The sequence below is a fragment of the Ochlerotatus camptorhynchus genome, unplaced genomic scaffold (genome assembly GCF_037179485.1).
Source record: "Ochlerotatus camptorhynchus isolate MF236.1 unplaced genomic scaffold, CSIRO-AGI_Acam_v1.1 ptg000040l, whole genome shotgun sequence".
NCBI classification, from domain to species: Eukaryota; Metazoa; Arthropoda; class Insecta; order Diptera; family Culicidae; genus Ochlerotatus; species Ochlerotatus camptorhynchus.
The window spans coordinates 1803235-1820943 of NW_027040531.1; the positions used below are offsets into that span (position 1 = coordinate 1803235).

General features: G+C 38.6%; 1 protein-coding gene and 1 long non-coding RNA gene across 2 annotated transcripts in view; both read left to right on the top strand.

Moving 5' to 3' along the window:
- Positions 1–17709, top strand: part of LOC135712932 (facilitated trehalose transporter Tret1-2 homolog) — a 400438-nt gene that overhangs the window by 75265 nt on the left and 307464 nt on the right. The window contains exon 2 of the mRNA XM_065236032.1: positions 5169–6174. Coding sequence (XP_065092104.1) covers positions 6106–6174 — 69 coding nt within the window. The 5' untranslated portion in view covers positions 5169–6105. The remainder of the gene's footprint in view (positions 1–5168; positions 6175–17709) is intronic.
- The window catches only part of LOC135713122 (uncharacterized), a 388886-nt gene that overhangs the window by 219 nt on the left and 370958 nt on the right, over positions 1–17709 (top strand). The window lies entirely within an intron of this gene.

A 17709-nucleotide genomic window follows, 5' to 3' on the forward strand; every position in this document is an offset into this window, starting at 1 on the left:
CCTCGGTTCGCTCAACTGTTCATAAGAGAATAAAGTACAATCCTAGTGCTAACTTTCAGCGAAGGTTACATCTGCACTTACTTGCTCTATCTCGAGAACGCATCAATTGAAAATTTTGTTTTTTCATTCATCAAACACCGGATGGATTACAAATAAGTCGATTATGCACTCTAGCGCTCATTTTTGATATGAGGGCACATCATGATAATCATCAGTTCAACGTTTCAACTTTTGGCTATATAAAATGCTATCGCACACATCAAGGGTGGCAAAAACATAGTTTTAAAGACCGACATATTTTTGACCACCTATTTGTATGGAACCTTCCCATAGTGAACTAGTATGTTTCGCGAAGGTGGCTGGAATCTACAGGAGAACCTAATCCATGAATATTATTACAGTAGGCCCGACCATCCCTACCGGTAGCGGGTGCCAGGTCTCTCCTGGCAGTTTATACCGATGGGGCTCTGCTGGGGTCCTGAAAACAAAACAAAAAATATAGAAGGTGACAGCAACATAGAACAGTTAGGCAAAATAAATACAACAACAAATTTTAGTGCTGGTTCCCCTCTGGAACCGCAACCATCGGGGATCTCCCCTTCGGAATTCCTTTCGGACATAGTCTCATTCAACTCTGTAAATTAAGAAAAAAAAACTCTGTACCTTTTCCCTCTTAGAGATGCCATCCTTCTGGGGTATCCTGAGACGAACCAGCCCAGGACTGAAAGTCTCCTTAATCTATCTATCTATATATATAAAAATGATTTTCTGTCTGTCTGTCTGTCTGTCTGTCTGACCCTTATAGACTCGGAAACTACTGAACCGATTGGCGTGAAAATTTGTATACAGGGGTTTTTGGGGCCGTGGAAGGTTCTTATGATGGTTCGAGACCCCTCCCCCTTCTGTAAGGGGGGGCTCCCATACAAATGAAACAGAAATTTCTGCATAACTCGAGAACTAATCAAGCAAATGGAACCAAATTAGGCATGTGGGGCGAGTGGGGGGGGGTGTATAAGGAGATAATCATAGGGGGTAGCCCCTTAGATAATAGGAGGGGGCTACGTACAATATAGCATGCTTTTTTTTAAATCGGCGCATAAACTCAAGCTAATATTGAATCCCGAGCAAGACCGGGCACACTCAGCTAGTAAAGATATAAAAAAAACTCCAGTGACCGAAAACAAACGTGACTAACAGATGCCATGGCACACTTCAATTGCATTTCTGAAACACAATTTCAACGCACAAACACGACGACAACATTCGACAAGCGCCTTTCGTCCGGAAACGCGAACTGCCGTTTCTCAGCTGTACTATTCAAAAACGTGAAATAAATTTGCCAATGGTTACTTTGCGTATTAGTAAGTGATCAAAGTTTTCAAATGACAATGTTAATTCTATTGGACTTTTGTAAGTTTTTATAGACCGATAGATTGTAATGGAAAATTTACTGAACTTTTTCCAATTAAAATGTTTTTCGATAACTAGTAATACTACAACCTCCTAGTTGAGTTAAGGACTTTTGGCTCCGTATTTTTTTTTATTTTTTTATTTTGTAGTACTGCACTGTGTTTTTGTGCATTTGTGTTTGACATAACAGGGTGTTTTTTTTTATCTGGAATGTTTATTTTCCTAGATATTCCTGGAATTCTTTTGGAATTTTATCACCATTCAGGGAATTTTAAAATTCACTTGATAAAGAATTTTAAAGATAATAATACATTTTATAATGCAAACATTTAATTTTCTTAGCTATTTTATTTCACTCCTTGAATTTAATAGATTCAGACCAGATTTATCTTCAGTAACAAATAAAGATTAAAATTCAGAGGCCTGATTTTTTTTCAGGTTCCGGAACATGGATACACATTTTTGTTTTTGAAATTCTGGTCTCAAGCATGCTACAATGCTGCTCTAAATCATGGTCTACAGAACTCTTATCAAACCAAAATTGTTACTGAGGTGCGCACCAGTGTAGGGGTACCACAAAACCATACAGTTAAATCATGTCAAACTATTATTACTGACGAAAAAGTGTTCATTGGATTGACCAAATTCAAAGTAAAATTTCGCACCACCCACGTTTATACGACCTGATTTCGAGAAAGTCTTTTCAAAATTTGTAAAATCAAGTATTCCACTTTGAAACATTCATGTAAGTCCATATAATGACGAGAAGGAAACATAATTTCTTGATGTCAATGTTTTGATTGATGGTCTACGGGGGAACCACTGTGCATCTATGCTGTGTTATTTATCGTAGCGTACACGTACTCACTAGACTGATGCAAAATTTGAAATTTTCGCTCTACAGTGCTTAAACGATTCCAAATTGGGTCCTGTTTAGCCTCCCAAAATTTGAACTACTTTAGTAAGAAACTGACTTGGCACATACCATTTCAAGTTTACATGGGAATGACTATGGGAAAACTTATGTTTTTGTTCATATCTATCTAACAATGCACCACATCACTATGCTTTTGAAAATGATAGCTGTGATTGTTGAAAATTTTCTTAGCTACAACTTTGTTGAAAACTACTTTTCAATCAAATGTAAAGGACAAAAGTTATTAATGATTCAAGTCGCTGATGTCTTATGATTATGCTCAATCAACTGTTCAGCAGGCAACATTGGTGTTTCTGGTGCGAAGAATAGAGCACAAATATCATGGCTACTATATCACACTGCAGAATACAGTGTTGCCCACAGAACAGCTGCTTGATCATGCCATAAGATTATCAATCTCTTAAACAATTAATTACATTTTAATTTGACATTTGGCTGAAAAACTATATTGCATAAAGTTGTAGCTTAGAAAATTTCCCGTAAGAATAGTTATACAAATTTTCGAAAAAGCAATATGGAAAATGGGTAGAAGACAATGAACAAAAAGTTTGGTTTTCCCATAGTAATTTCCATACAAACTTCGAATAGTTTGTGCCAAGTCAGTTTCTTACAAAATGAGTTTAAATTTTGGGAGGCTAATCAGGACCTGATTTGAAACCGTTTGAGCACTGTGGAGCAAAAATTTCAAATTTTGCATCAGTCTAGTACTCACGCTTCAATAGATTTTTGCTGATCATCTGTGTTCATTATCATTTGCTCAGCACGTGAATGATGCCTAAGTCATTCTACAGAATGTGATAGAATCAATTTTGCACTACCTATGATAATTCTCATACGCGAAGGGCGCCAAGTTCGTGTTTCGTCCAGGTTTGTAGCATTCAACGTTCCTTCATTAGCTAATTCCTCCATTTCCTTTCATAATCAAGACTCGTTCTTCCAACTATCCCGGAGGGCTCCCTGGCAGACGTGTGTTTAGCATCATTTGTCTGCTGGAATGGGAACACCCGATGCTGCCGCTGCTGCTGCTGCTGTTGGGGCTGCACCTTATTGCAAACGAACCTGGGAACTCTGCCTCCAAATGCCAAGTGTGAAAATGTACGACTGCAATTCCTCTGACCATCAATAACAATATCAATTACGCACCGGCTCCACGTGGTGGCGTCCGAGGGCGGCGACTGGACTGAGTGAGTCTAATTAAAATATTATTGATTGTACTGGAAAAGGGCTCGGAGCGCATTCGGTAGAATATCCCATCTAATCAGCAAGGGAGCAATATCGGCGAAAGGGACTTTGTTTTGATAAATAGAACAGTTTAACCCTTGGCTCTGCGATTGGTTTGAAATGCAATACAACTTAGAGAGTGCGAGCACAATTGGACCCTCGGGGTCGGTTCCTTCCTCCACAACATGCGCCGACCGAGTCGTAGAACATTTATTGGCATAAGTATGCACAGCACAGCATGGCCGGACGACCAACGACGACGACGACGACGATGATGACGACGACGTCGGCACACGGTCAGGTTCGTTCGATTTGTATCCGAACAAATGGCTAATGAAATTGAATTAATTCGATTTTATCGATGTAAATTGAATGGCTTTGTTTGCAATTACGATGATTATCTTTCATTCTTTCTTCGTTAGTGCGTGCGTATGACATGAGCAATGGCTGGCTGGAACGTTTTATTAGATCAACCAGTTCGTTACATTGTTGTGCATCCGTTCCGGGCAGGGAGTTGAATGCTTTGCCTGTGGCGATTGGAAATGATGGTCACGGTTCTGGATTGTGTGTGCCCTTTGAATGAATCAGATTTGATGCGAACGGGAGGGTACAATATTGAGTATAGATTTTTTAGGTTATTTTCATGTTTGGTTTTATTTGTCTAGAGAAAGGTTGCAAATACTCATTTCAGATAAATCATTAGATGTTTCGATCTTACTTTTTATGTGTAAGATACAAGGAAATGTTGTAAAGTATGTGTTTGCCACTTAAAACGTGGCAATTTCGCTTCCTTAGAATCGCAATCAGCTTTTTTTCAGTTATCATAACATCATACTCAAAAAGCAAAATTGACAGGTATGATGAGCTTTGAGTGTGTTGGTTTATTTCCTTTTAATTCCGTTATAATTGCTTATCTTTTGACAGATACGCGTATTTCGTTTACTACTTGCAGACTTCATCAGTGCCAAGTACTCATAAAGTCTGCTTGTAGTAGACGAAATACGCGTATCTGTCAAAATATAAGCAATTATTTATAATGGAATTAAAAGGAAATAAACCAACACGCTCAAAGCTCTTCATAAAGGGATTCCGTTAAGAGGTTCGACAAATTTAATAAGGTTTAGGTATAATGTGTCAAGCACATAATTTGCAACTTCTTTATGCAACTGACATATTTCTATACGAAATTAGTATTTGGAACCTCGGTCTATTCTATGATTAGGTAACATTACGAGCCGACCCTGAGGCTCAAAAATACCTTCAATGTAAAAATACGTTTCATAAAGGGAAAAAAAGTTTTAGACCGATCATGAGTTACGACACGTTTTGAAAATCAATACCTTCAACAACCTATAGAATGTCACTCTATAGTAGACTGGACGCAAAAGGAAAAATAAAAAATCAACAGCGGCAGAGTGGAAGAGCATATTGCGGAAATAGCCATCCAAGCGTGAATGGCGAGAAAAATGGGAAAATTTAATTTTCGCATTTTCCTTTCTGGTCACACTTTTGTTATGTTTTCCTTCTTTTTCTTTCCCCTGTCGTCGGGGAAGTGAAAACATGTTTCAGCAAATGAACCCATCTCCTTATTTCATTACAGGCTGTGTAGTAGACGAGCACAGCACAGCAGTTACTGACACACCACGTGAAGACCGATACGAAGCCGAAGAGTGGTCACCATAGAAGCAACCATCTTCAACCAATGAGATGAAATCAAAAGACTGAAAGCCAAGGCAAGTTAAGTTGCCTCCACGCGCGTAAGCTGAAATGGGTGAAATTTGGTGAAAAGTGTTCAATAAATAGTAGCTTCAGGCTCGGTCGGATTTAGCATCATTCGGCCGCCGAACAGAACCATGTTTGTGTAGCATATTCAAGTGTAAACGTCCTACCTCCAAAATAATAGGATGTTCAAGAAGAAATTAAAAGTTCGATTTTTTATTAGCTGTTAGCTTGTACGTTTCTCAATCTTCGAGCCTCTCCTTGTCGTTGTTTTCGCGTGACAGAAGCTGTGAATATATAGTGAATAGTAGTATATTCCAAAATTTATAAGCAAATTCCCCCCCCCCCCCCCCGGTGCAAGTTCTGATTGTGCGTGCGTGAATGGGTCCGGTGCCCCAAAAATAGCAATCAATTTCCGATCTTAATCCAGTTCTGGGGCACTCCAGAAGTGGCTGGAAATGTGAGTGTGCACGCGCACTGGATCGTAAAAAAGTCCGTAATTCAATTTAATAAATAAGCAAGCAAAGTATAGCATCAATAAAGGTGATAGAGGCATAAAACGGGGGCGTACGTGCGGCAATTTTACTCCTCGGTTGCCATCGGTCGTGCCCCGCAGTGTAAGGAAGATAAAGCGCGTTTCTTGTGGATGTGAGGAGCTGGGCTCTGCCAAGGAAAAAAAAGGTGATAAAACGTGGTGTTTTGTGATATCGAAATTCTAAATAAAAAGGAAAATTTCCACGGGAAGCGTTCAGTGGCTGGGAAATTATCGCAACGAGAGTGTGAGAGTGTGGTAAGGGTGCAAATAAGCGGCAATCAAAATGTACGTCGAGTACACGGATCGAAGGAACAACGAACGTGAGGCAGCGATGGCGGGCAGCAAGTTTATGGTGAGTAAACTCTTCTAAGTAATCGATTATCAAGCACGATGATCCTGGAAAATTATTTCATGCATATGCCAAAATAGGTCAAATTCTTGATACGGCTTCAGGCGAGAGCAGAACGTCCAGATTTTGCAGCTATCGAGTATGATGAATACAACACGGCTCTGAACAAAAGAGGGGGAATCCGAATCCGAACAATCGCAATTTCACATTTCAATCACTCAGTGCGAACATTGTATCCATTGCCCCAGGGTACAATCCTTTTGATGAAATCCTCTGAATATCAGGAATCTATTTGCTTGATGGTGTGCACATGATTTCAAACGTTACTCATCCGTAAATGTGCATCAAGTCTTTCGGAATCAAGCCCTGCAGTACTGTTCCTGTTTAGTACACATGTTGTGAACGGTTTTTGGATCGCATCGGATGGAAGTGATGATATGGAAGTCAACACTTGCATCAATTTGGAATATGCCAGTATCATTTGCAAAGCAAGGAATATGAGTGTGTGAAATGCCTAGGCAATGGATAGTACATTGCTTCCAGGAATCGATGTGCAATTGTTTTGTTCTGTGCTGTGCATGTAACAGTGTGATTCCCTTTTTTTAGATGAGCGATAACCATAAAGCATGGGAAGTTTCAAATGTTAAAGATGACCTCACTCATTTCCTGAAAAGAATAATGTAAATCACAAACTTTCATTACCGATGACGTGTTTAGGAATTACTGATTATTTGAATTTAGTTCAAATTCTGGAAATTAGATAAGAACTCCAAGATAATTTTGGTCAAACAATTCTGAAGGGTATTACATGGGAATGCTATGAAGTGTTCAAACAAATATGAAGATAAAATTAGAAGGAATCTTCAGTGAATGATTCGAAAAAGTTTAAATAATTTTGTGAGTGTATGGCAGAGAATTTTTGGACTGTTATAAAGAAATTTTCAAGAGAGTTCCAGAGAGATTCTTAAATTAATTTAGAACAATTTTGAAAGAACTCTGTGGAGAGAAATTATTCTAAAGGAAATGCTTGAGCACAATCAAATAAAATCTTGTATAGTTTTGAGTGAATTGGACAACAGACAAATTTTGAAAACTTCGAACGCAGAACCAAATTCATAATACAGAATAATGTTGCTGTCTTAGAAATGACCTATGTAACCTAGTGATTGATTCGGTTCAATCGCATTCGGGTTTATGCTTAATTTAAATGTTCATCGCACATCTGGAAAAATTTCCAAAATTTCAGGACAAAAACGGGAAATTTCTTATCAAGATTTGTTGGTCATCATTCTGCGTTTAAAACTGTTAAACGTACACATTAAAATTCCAAAACCTAATAGTATTTGTCCCGATAGTATTTGTTGTACTTGTTCGTCTTTGTTAGTATATCATATAATGATTCACGGCTCATTTTTTTTATAAGAACCTGTTCATTGGTTCATCAGAAATCCATGTTTTTTTCTCTTTTCTCAGATCAAATACATTATCGAAAAAAAAACATGAAGAGCTTTTTAAGTGTGTTGATTTATTTCCTTTTAATTCCGTTATAATTGCTTAACTTTTGACAGATACGCGTATTTCGTCTACTAACTGCAGACTTCATCAGTGTCAAGCAGGGTGCCTTCCATTCATTTTGACTAAAATTTTTTTTATGAAATTATGGAATAATATGAAATATGGAATTTACATAAAACCTGTAAATTCAGCTTTGACAGAGTCACAATGAGTGATTTTCTGATCGCCTTTTCACGAAGAGAGTGAGATAAATGACTAAATCATTTATTGCGACTCTGATGTAGCAAAATTGGCAGTTATTATGAGTCAAATACAAACTTCACAATCTTTTCTTGTTGCTTATACAAAAACAAAATATTATCATAAAATATTATTATTCCAAAATTTCATAAAACATTTTTTTTTGCCAAAATGAATGGGAGGCTCCCTGGTGCCAAGTACTCAACACCATTGAAGAATCCTTATTTTATCTACGACTTATATACTAATCAATATGTACTATTAATCAGCAGGTATCCAACTGCCATGTCACATTTACCTAACCAGTTTGGTTGGTACTTACGTAAGCAGTGTTGGAAAAATATCAAAAAATCAAATCTCACCAACGCCCAAGATCACGCTTGATTTTCGTGAACAAAAATCAACATGCAAACAACTGCGGTTGATTTTGCAATCTGTGATATCGCAGCTCGGAATATCAAGCTAACAAAACTCACCAACTGCGAATCTCACCAAGCTGTGGTGAGATTGAGTTTAATGATTTTTTCTTTACTCCCGAATGCTACCGAAACTTCCATAACGGCTTGCAGCAGTCCCTTCGCGTCTGCCATCGGTGAAGATGAAAAAGAGATAGCAAACGATGCTTTCTCTTTCTAAGAAAATGATGTGCAATGGAATAATTTTTGTGTCGAGTCAACTCTCAGCTTGATCTTTGCACGTTGTGAATAGTCTCGCAATATCAAAGGAGCTTGTAAAATCAATATCAAGCATGATATTTTGTTCCAATATTACGCGTGATATTGCGAGCACATGAGAGCGGAAAAATATCAATTGATTTCTGATTTTGCCAACACTGTACTTAAGCATCCTTTTGTTCCACTTAAGAAAAGTTCACGCCATATGACGAATCGGAAAAACTCAACCCACTCCAATTTGCATGAATTTATGCATAATTGTTTGCTATGGCAAATCATCCAAAATTTTGCTAAAATTCGGCCATTTGAACCTTTGTCTTTGTCATTTTCAATATAAAGGTTGAACATGAAAAAATCCAAACACACGCCTTTAACGCATGAAGAGCTTTTATGTGTGTTGATTATTTCCTTTTAATTCCGTTATAATTGCTAATATTTTGTTAGATACATTTTCAGAGTATTTTTTTTTCAAAATGTCACTGAATCAAGCTAAGTATGTATAGAATCACAGTAGGCATTGGTTGTCAGGATAAGTTCATAGTTGAAGATGCCAAGCGTCAAATAACAGACTTAAAGTGGTCATTTTATACGATAGATAAGGAGATGAAAGTATAGAATCGATAGTTCCGTTAGAGTACGGCAGTGTGAAAATTGTATATAGAGAGTAGAAAGCGAGCAAGGACAAAACTTTGAGGAAGATACAAATCGGTTTGATCATCTCTCTTTACCAAACTCCCCAGTTAGAGTGGGATGGTGAGGAGTATTCCCCCCGCCACCACTGGCAAAAAGAGATGATTGCCGATTTGCTCATGTACCTACGATGTGTGGAAACAGTTCTATCGATTGTACCGCACTCAAGCCGTTATCTGAAGCCGTTATCATCTAGTCGTAGGTTTGGAAATTGCACAAACAGTCTTTAGTGGGATCGACACTGATGAAGACTGCACATTGTAGTCGAAATACGTATCTGTCATGGATACCAAAATTATTTAAGTGGAATTAAATGGAAGTTAACCTTTTTTGCAGTCCCCACAATGTTCCTGGACATACATAAACAACTGCCTTGAAGTTCTATCGAAGTTTTGAAGATTACCTTAATGCTCACGAACTTTCCATAAAATCGTTGTACTTTTGAACTACTCTGAACTACCCTATACGACCCTAATTTTACCTAATGATCATGGATCTTCTCTGAAGTTTCCGTATCTTTCTGGATTTAAGGTATGTTTCTGAAGCTTTAAAAATGTCCCGGAATTTCTGAAAGCTCCCTAATTTTTTGCTATTTTCCTGATGTACTCGGAACGTCTCTATTTTTTTTCCAAATCTCTGGAAACTCTTGGTACTTCCCATAATTTAATAGAACTATCCTAAGAATCAACCAACTCAGTGCCATATTAACGGTAGAGCGATGATGGACAAAAGCCAGGGCCGCCAATTTGAAGGGGGATCTTGGCTCAGAGTAATAAATTATAATATATGTGAAAATATAGGAAGTTCTAGTGAAAATATTAGGAGATTCTAGACTTTCTGGGAAGTTTAAAAATCTTGAAGAATTATTTAGGGTTCGGTCAACCATGTGGAAGGATACCTAGGAGTGGAGTGAATGAAAATAAAATATTGGTGATCGGTTATTTAAAGTTCTTGAAACACCCACGTTTTAGCGGTGCCGGTGGTGTAGTGATAAGTGTGATTGTCTCTCACCCCAAAAGGTCTTGGTTCAATCCGAGTCGGTAGCATTTGGATTTTCTGAGGCATAACATCTCTGATCACGCCTTCCTTTGAAAGGGAAGTAAAGCCGTTGGTCCCCGGTTCATGAGTTGATGGGTCGATAGGCAGAGTCCAGGTGAGGGAGCTGCCTCCGTGCATTGGTAGCATTGATACTCAGTACGGAAAACAAGATTAACGGAAAACAAATCAATGGAAAAGAAAACACCCAAGCAAGGTTGCAAATAATCATTTCAGCTAAAACAACCTTTTTTTTGTATTATGAAATAATTAGATGCCCTGATCATATTTTGATATGGTAAGATACAAGACGAGGTTAAAAGAATGTGTTTGACATATTAAACCTGTTTATTTCACTTCATGAGAGTCACAATCAACGATTTTTCACACACTCACTCACTCACTCACTCACTCAGCGATCAGCAAATCGCTGATTGTGACTCATAGAAAGCAAAATTTACAGGTTTTATGTTTCAAACGCATACTTTGCAACCTCTTCTTGTAAGTTACAAGTAAAACATGCCATCATACCATCTTTTGGTTTTATTATTCCGAAAAACATTATTTTAGCTGAAATGACCTTGCACCCAAGTTGGTGAAGTTTGTGATCTGCAATTAACTGGATTCTATAATGTTCACGTTTGTTTCAAGTTTTCCAATGCACTAACAAAACAAAATCATCTCTTACTGTTAGCTAGTCTGAATTTCAAACCATCAGTAGATGAGTTGTAATGCTGATTTATTCTATTTTGTCTTGCCTCAAAATTTTACAAATAGTCTCAATAGATACACTTACGATGTATTGTCATAACATTGCTCAAATTAATGATGAAGGTCGTGAACATGTTTCGTGAATGTCAATAGCTTAAACATTTTGTTGAAAAGCATGACATCAATAGCTGTACAAAATATTTTATGTCATACATATGCACTGAAGTTGGTTTTTACAACTGTAAGAATTAGGGTAGAGAACTACTTCGGCCTAATCGCCGATTTTGGGCCTATCGAGTAGAAAACTTCAAATCAACCCATGATTTCAGAGTTAACAAGTCAATTAGGCGTTTGGTACGATAATTTAGTTAATAAGCTACCGAATGAAGTCAATGAGAACGCGTGATATGAAGGTTTGCACCCATAATTCCCAAAAACAAAAGAAGTTCTCCGACCTGATCAATTTTTATCTTCATCCGATAGGCTGAAGTGAATTCATTGGCGTTTCAATAGCGTTTCAATGCGTTAAGCCGAGTTAAGAATTCGTAGGCCGAGTTTGGCGTCAAGAAGCAGTGTTAGACTTTTGACAATATCTAAACGATTGGTTTATCTTTATCAAATCTTACGGTACTTACGGTAAGGTAAATAAATTTGAAACCCATCAGTAGTAATAACATTCAGTTTGGTGCTAAACTGCGCTAGATTAAGAAATACTAAGTGCGAGTTGGGCTTAATAGGCCGGAAATGGGGTAGTTAACCCTATCCTCAGGAAAAAATTATGAAATTTGGTTTCAACCCGTTTATTAATAAATTCGCAGGCATGTGATGTCGTTTACAAATTTAGTTAAGTAATATTTAATGAATGTTAGAATGAAATTATGTTGGTAGAAAAGTTCATAAGAAAAAAGTTTATCACAAGTCTTTTTATTTCATGGAAGGTAGAATTTGAAAATTGAAATTAAATTGCTCCCCCCATAAAAAATAGACCAGGGTCTCCCATGTGTAGTAAAGGCGGCCCTGCCTCAATTTCCTAGACAATCCCTGAACATCTGTGAAGTTCTCAAAATATTTCGGAACTATTCTAAACATCTCTGAAGTTCTCCACATTTCTTGAAAGTTTGGTAACCTTTTAAAATTGACCGTAACTTTCCAGAAATGAATGGAACTGCAATGATTTTCCCTGAGCTTTTCCCAATTTCTAGAAACTGCCCAGAATCTTATGGCACTTCTTTTTGAATTCTACCGCATATTGCAAATTATCATTAAATTTTCCGGACGTTTCCTGAAGTTCTCGGAAATTCCCTAAAATTTTCTGAACTTCTATGAAGTTTCCTTAGTTATCTTTCATGTGTCAAACACATACTTCACGTCCTCATCTTGTAACTTACAAGTTCTCTGGACTTCTGTGAAGTTATCGAAGTTTTTCTGAAGCTTCTTAGCTTCCCTGGAGTAATTTGGACTTCCCTGACGACTTTCTGAAGATTCCCATTATTTTCCAGAATCTAGAACAAAATAATAAAAGGGAAGCTTATCACAGAAAACATAAAAGATAAATCTCGCTCGTTTTGGTTTCTCTAAAAATATTTTTTTCTTAGATTTTTGAGAATATTTACATGTAGACATTTTTTTGTCTAATCATGAAAATCAGTTAGACTCACTCCTTGTGGGGTCTTGAGTCCAACTTTGTGCCATGATGACATAGAAAAAAATATGTACACGTAAATTTATTATAGAACATGAAAAAAACTGATGGTTTTAGATTTTTGACATACTTTTCTAATAGTTTTAGAAAATTCAAAACTTAATTTTATTTTCTGGCGTTAAGCTTCCCCTGGATACTTCGTTGAAACTCGTTGAACTTCCCATAAAATCTCTTATTTTACCTGAACTTTTTTGGGATTCCCCGAAGATTTTGGTAGGGTAGGTGTTCCAGTAATAGTGGTTTACCTGTAGTTGCGGTTATGAGGGTTGTGTCAGAATAGTAAGGGAAAACCGGATGAGAGTATTTTTCATCGATAGCTCTCCTAAAATAAAGCACATATGCATTTGCAAACTTAAAAGTAGCTCAAAAATGGCAGAAAACAATTTATTTTCCATAAGATGTTGACTCCTTTGCACCTATAGTTGCGGTAGTGTTCCTATGATAGTGGAGCCCATAAGAAACCATTGCGTTCCACTACTATACGAACCAAAGTTAGCAACTACCACTAAAGGGCGAACACGAAATTATTGCGACACCGAAAATGTCATGCCAATTTTCTTATAATGTTTAGAATCAAACCAAAATTTTAGGGTAGTTTTATATATATATTTACTTCAAAAATCAAAAGAAAAGTTAATCGATGGAGCCTTGAGTGTAAAATTGAACGCATTTTCGCTTGATGCCCTCCATCAAAGTCTTTACAGTGTCATCCGGTACCAGTTTCTCAGTTTTTTTTTTCCATTTTCTTAACATGTCCTTCTCGTCTTTGACTGTCTTCTTGCTCTTCCGAAGTTCCCGCTTCATTATTGCCCAGTACTGCTCCACCGGGCGCAGCTCCGGACAGTTTGGCGGATTCATGTCCTTTGGAACAAAATGGACAGAATTGGCCTCATACCACTCCAGGACACTTTTAGAATAGTGGCATGATGCCAAATCTGCCAAAATAGCGGAGCTTCGTCGTGCTGCTGCAAGAACGGCAAAAAGGCGCTTCTCGAGGCACTCAGATTTGTAGATCTCGCCATTTACTGTGCCCTTTGTCACGAAAGTCTCACTCCTCAGTCCGCAAGAGCAGATGGCCTGCCAAATGAGATATTTGGAGGCGAACTTCGACATTTTCTTCTTCTTAAATTTGTCGTCCACATCGAACTTGCTCTTGCTGGTGAAAAACTCCAACCCCGGAATTTGCTTAAAATCGGCTTTTATATACGTTTTGTCGTCCATCACACAGCAGCCATATTTTGTCAGCATCTTCTCGTAGAGCTTCCGTGCCCGAGTTTTAGCCGTCGATTGTTGCCGCTCATCGCGGTTTGGGAAGTTCTGTTCCTTGTATGTATGTAGTCCCGCTCTCTTCTTTGCATTCTGGACGTAGCTCTGCGACATGCCGATCTTTTTAGCCAAATCACGGCTTGAGACGTTGGGATTTGCTTTAATCATCCGCTTCACCTTTCTTTTTGTTCTCCGGTCCTGGTTTTCTTCCAGCTCCTTTGCCGTGGTCCAACGTCAACCGCTCCTGGAACCGCTTCAACACTCTGGAGACCAACATTTTTCCCAACTGCCGGTGCGACAGGTCAGGAAATTCCGGGTGTTTGGAAAGAATTTGTTCTCTAAACTCGCGTTGGTTCACCTCCATTTTCGTTGAATCGAAAAACACGACTTCGAGTTTGACAGCATGTGCACAATACACATCAATGAGAAAGTGTGCAAAATTTGGTTGATTTTTACCCAATGGTAAAAAAGTTATGCCCTGTTGAATGTGTCGCAATAATTTCGTGTTCGCCCTTTACTACTGTGTTCTTATTATTGGAGGACAAGTTTTCGAAATATATGCACAATTTAATACGATTTAATATTTTTCTAGCAAAATTCAGATTGAAAGCTATAGTTTGACGTATGCAAATTGTACGTACATTGTTGATTCAAATTTTAATAATTAAATTGTCTTAGTTCCTCCACTTCTGGCTCACCCACCCTACCTACTCCTCCCGAGCAAAGTCCAGCATCAAAATGACAGCAAATAGAAATAAAATTTTGATATCAACATCAAACTGAAATCATAATTCGATTTCAGTTTTTGCAATTGACATATTTTATAACAAATTTTGTTTTCACTTTGCTGTAAATATGCTCTTCAAAAATAAAGGGTGTCTCACATCAAATTGCATCACGGAAAAAACGCCGTAGAAAATCACCCATTGATTTTTTTTCTCTTGAAAATTTGGGTAGAAGTAGTTTACAGTATATTGTTTACACTGTATTTTTTATCGCTGTCAGTTTTTCGACTGTTGGAAAAAATTGCGTCAGCAACGTAACGAATTGATTTTGCAGCACCTAGAAAATCCTCTACTCTCTCATCGGGACATCGGAAAACAACTCGAAATTGTGCAGTCAACGGTAAATCGTGTGATTAAACGTTACTACGAAACTCTGAGCATCGAACAGAAGGAGAAATCCGGTCAGAATGGATTAGTGATCAGGATCACAAGCGTGTCGTGAAAGCGTTTAAGCGGAATCTCAATGCTTCGGTCAGGGATGTGGCCAAAAAGTTGAATTTATCCAAGTCTTTCGTTCAGAGAGCCAAGGACCGGGAGGGACTGCTTATGTACAAAGTGCAGAAGGCTCCAAATCGTGACGAATAGCAAAATACGGTGCGAAAGTCACGGGCCCGGAAACTGTACACCCAGATGCTGACCTGAAGCCTCATTGTCTCATGATGGATCGATGAGACTTACGTCAAGACGGCCTACCGGCAGCTTCCAGGGCTACTGTTCTTCAAGTTTGATGTTCCGAAGGAAGTAAGGAAGCAGAAACTTTCAAAGTTTGCCAAGAAATCCATGATTTCGTAGCGGCACCGGTGGTGTAGTGGTAAGCGTGATTGCCTATCTCTTTCTGAGGCATAACATCTTTGATCACGCCTTCCTTCGGAAGAGAAAGTAAAGCCGTTGGTCCCCGGTTCATGAGTTGGTGGGTCGATAGGTAGGGTCCAGGTGTGGGAGCTGCTTCCCTGGCGTCGGTAGCATTGGTGCTCAGCACGGAAAACAAGATCGACGGAAAACAAATCAAGGAAAAAAAAATCCATGATTTGGCAAGCGATCTGCTCATGTGGCAAACGGAGTGCGCCGTTCGTGACTACCAGGGCCTGTACACGGGGAGTTGTGAACAGAAGCGTCTGCTTCCTCTGTTAAAGCAACACGAGGGCTCTACGATCTTCTAGCCGGATCTAGCTTCGTGCCACTATTCAAATGTTGTCCTGGAGTGGTAGGAAGCCAACAGGGTCCTTTTCGTACCCAAGGACATGAACCCACCCCCCCCCAACGCACCGGTACTAAGGCCCATCGAAAAATACTGCGCTTTTATGAAGCAGGCACTACGGAAGCATCCCAAGGAGGTCAAATCTGAGGAAGACATGAAGAAAAAGTGAGTTTCCGTACAGAAGAAGCTGCAGTCAGATGTTGTACAGAACCTAATGAGTGGAGTTAAGCGTAAGGTGCGAGCGTACGGTTATGGTATTGAAGATGAATGAAATAAATATGCCAAAAGCTTACTAATGGGTTATATTGTCTGAAAGTTTGAAAAGGATCGGTCAACTAGATAATTTTCTACAGCGTTTTTTCCATGATGCAATTTGATGTGGGTACCCTTCATGTTGTTGCAGTTATGTTTTCACTGCTTTTTTTCCTTGATTTGTTTTCCGTCGATCTTGTTTCCCGTATTGAGTACCAATGCTACCGACGCCAGGAAGGCAGTTCACACACTTGGACCCTACCTATCAACCCATGAACTCATGGACCGGGGACCAACGGCTTTACTTCCTGCCGAAGGAAGGCGTGATCAGAGATTGTTTTCATTGCTTTAGTAGAACATCAAATTGAATACTCGTTTTGTTATCAACAGGGAAAATGTGCATCATATAGAGTTTTCAGTTGCTCTCACTAATATCAATTATGCAATGTTTCATGCAAATCGGAGATAGTAGGGATATTTTTTTTTCACTGTGAAACTGCTCTTATGCGTCATACGATTGCATAGAGGAGTAGTAGGGGAAATGGCTCTAATGTTGGCGTATGGATCTAAGATTGGGCCCATCACTAATAATCTGCTATTTATGAATTTTATCAAGATGAACACGTCATTGGGACGGTACTAATCGATATTTTTGGTTGCTATTGAAAATTTAATCGATTGTTGAATTTATGTATGGGCCCAAATTAGGGACATTTAGGCCGACATTACATCCATTTCCCCTATATGTTTTTTTTTTGATATCGCTATCCAGTCTCACGGTGGATCAAAACGTAACAATCTTTTTGTCCAACGTTTCGGCCTTTGAACTTGGCAGGTTTCAGGGTATATAAAGCTGTACCGTCTTTCGTTCAGCGCTATAAACTCAAAAATCGAAGTGTTTATCCACTGACGCATCAATACTTACGATTCGGTATCTTTGAAGAGAATCCGATAGCTATGAAAATCAATCGCACAGCCTTTAACTGCTGATAAAAATACGGTACAACTTTATGTATCCTGAAAAAGGCCAAGTTCAAAGGTCGCAACGTCGAACATAAAATATGGTAACGTTTATATCTACCGTGAGACTGAAAAGCCGATATCCGAAAAATTAGTTCTAGTTCCAGTAGGTTCCCAATTAGAGTCAAATATCGCCAGTTGTTCCGGCTTTCTCCCCCTTGTCAGTCCGGGAGTCCATCCACACTAGTCTGTCCCGTCTACAAGTGAACTTGACTGTCTTCTCTAGAGCTGAATACCGGGGATATAGGGGAAATGGCTCTAATGTTGGCCTATGGATCTAAGATTGGACCCATCGCTAAAAATCTGCTATTTATCAAATTTATCTAGATGAACGCGTCATCGACGGTATTACTGGATATTTTTGGTCGCTATTGAAAATTTAGTCGATTGCTGAATTTATGTATGGGCACAAATTAGGGCCATTTAGGCCGACATTACATCCATTTCCCC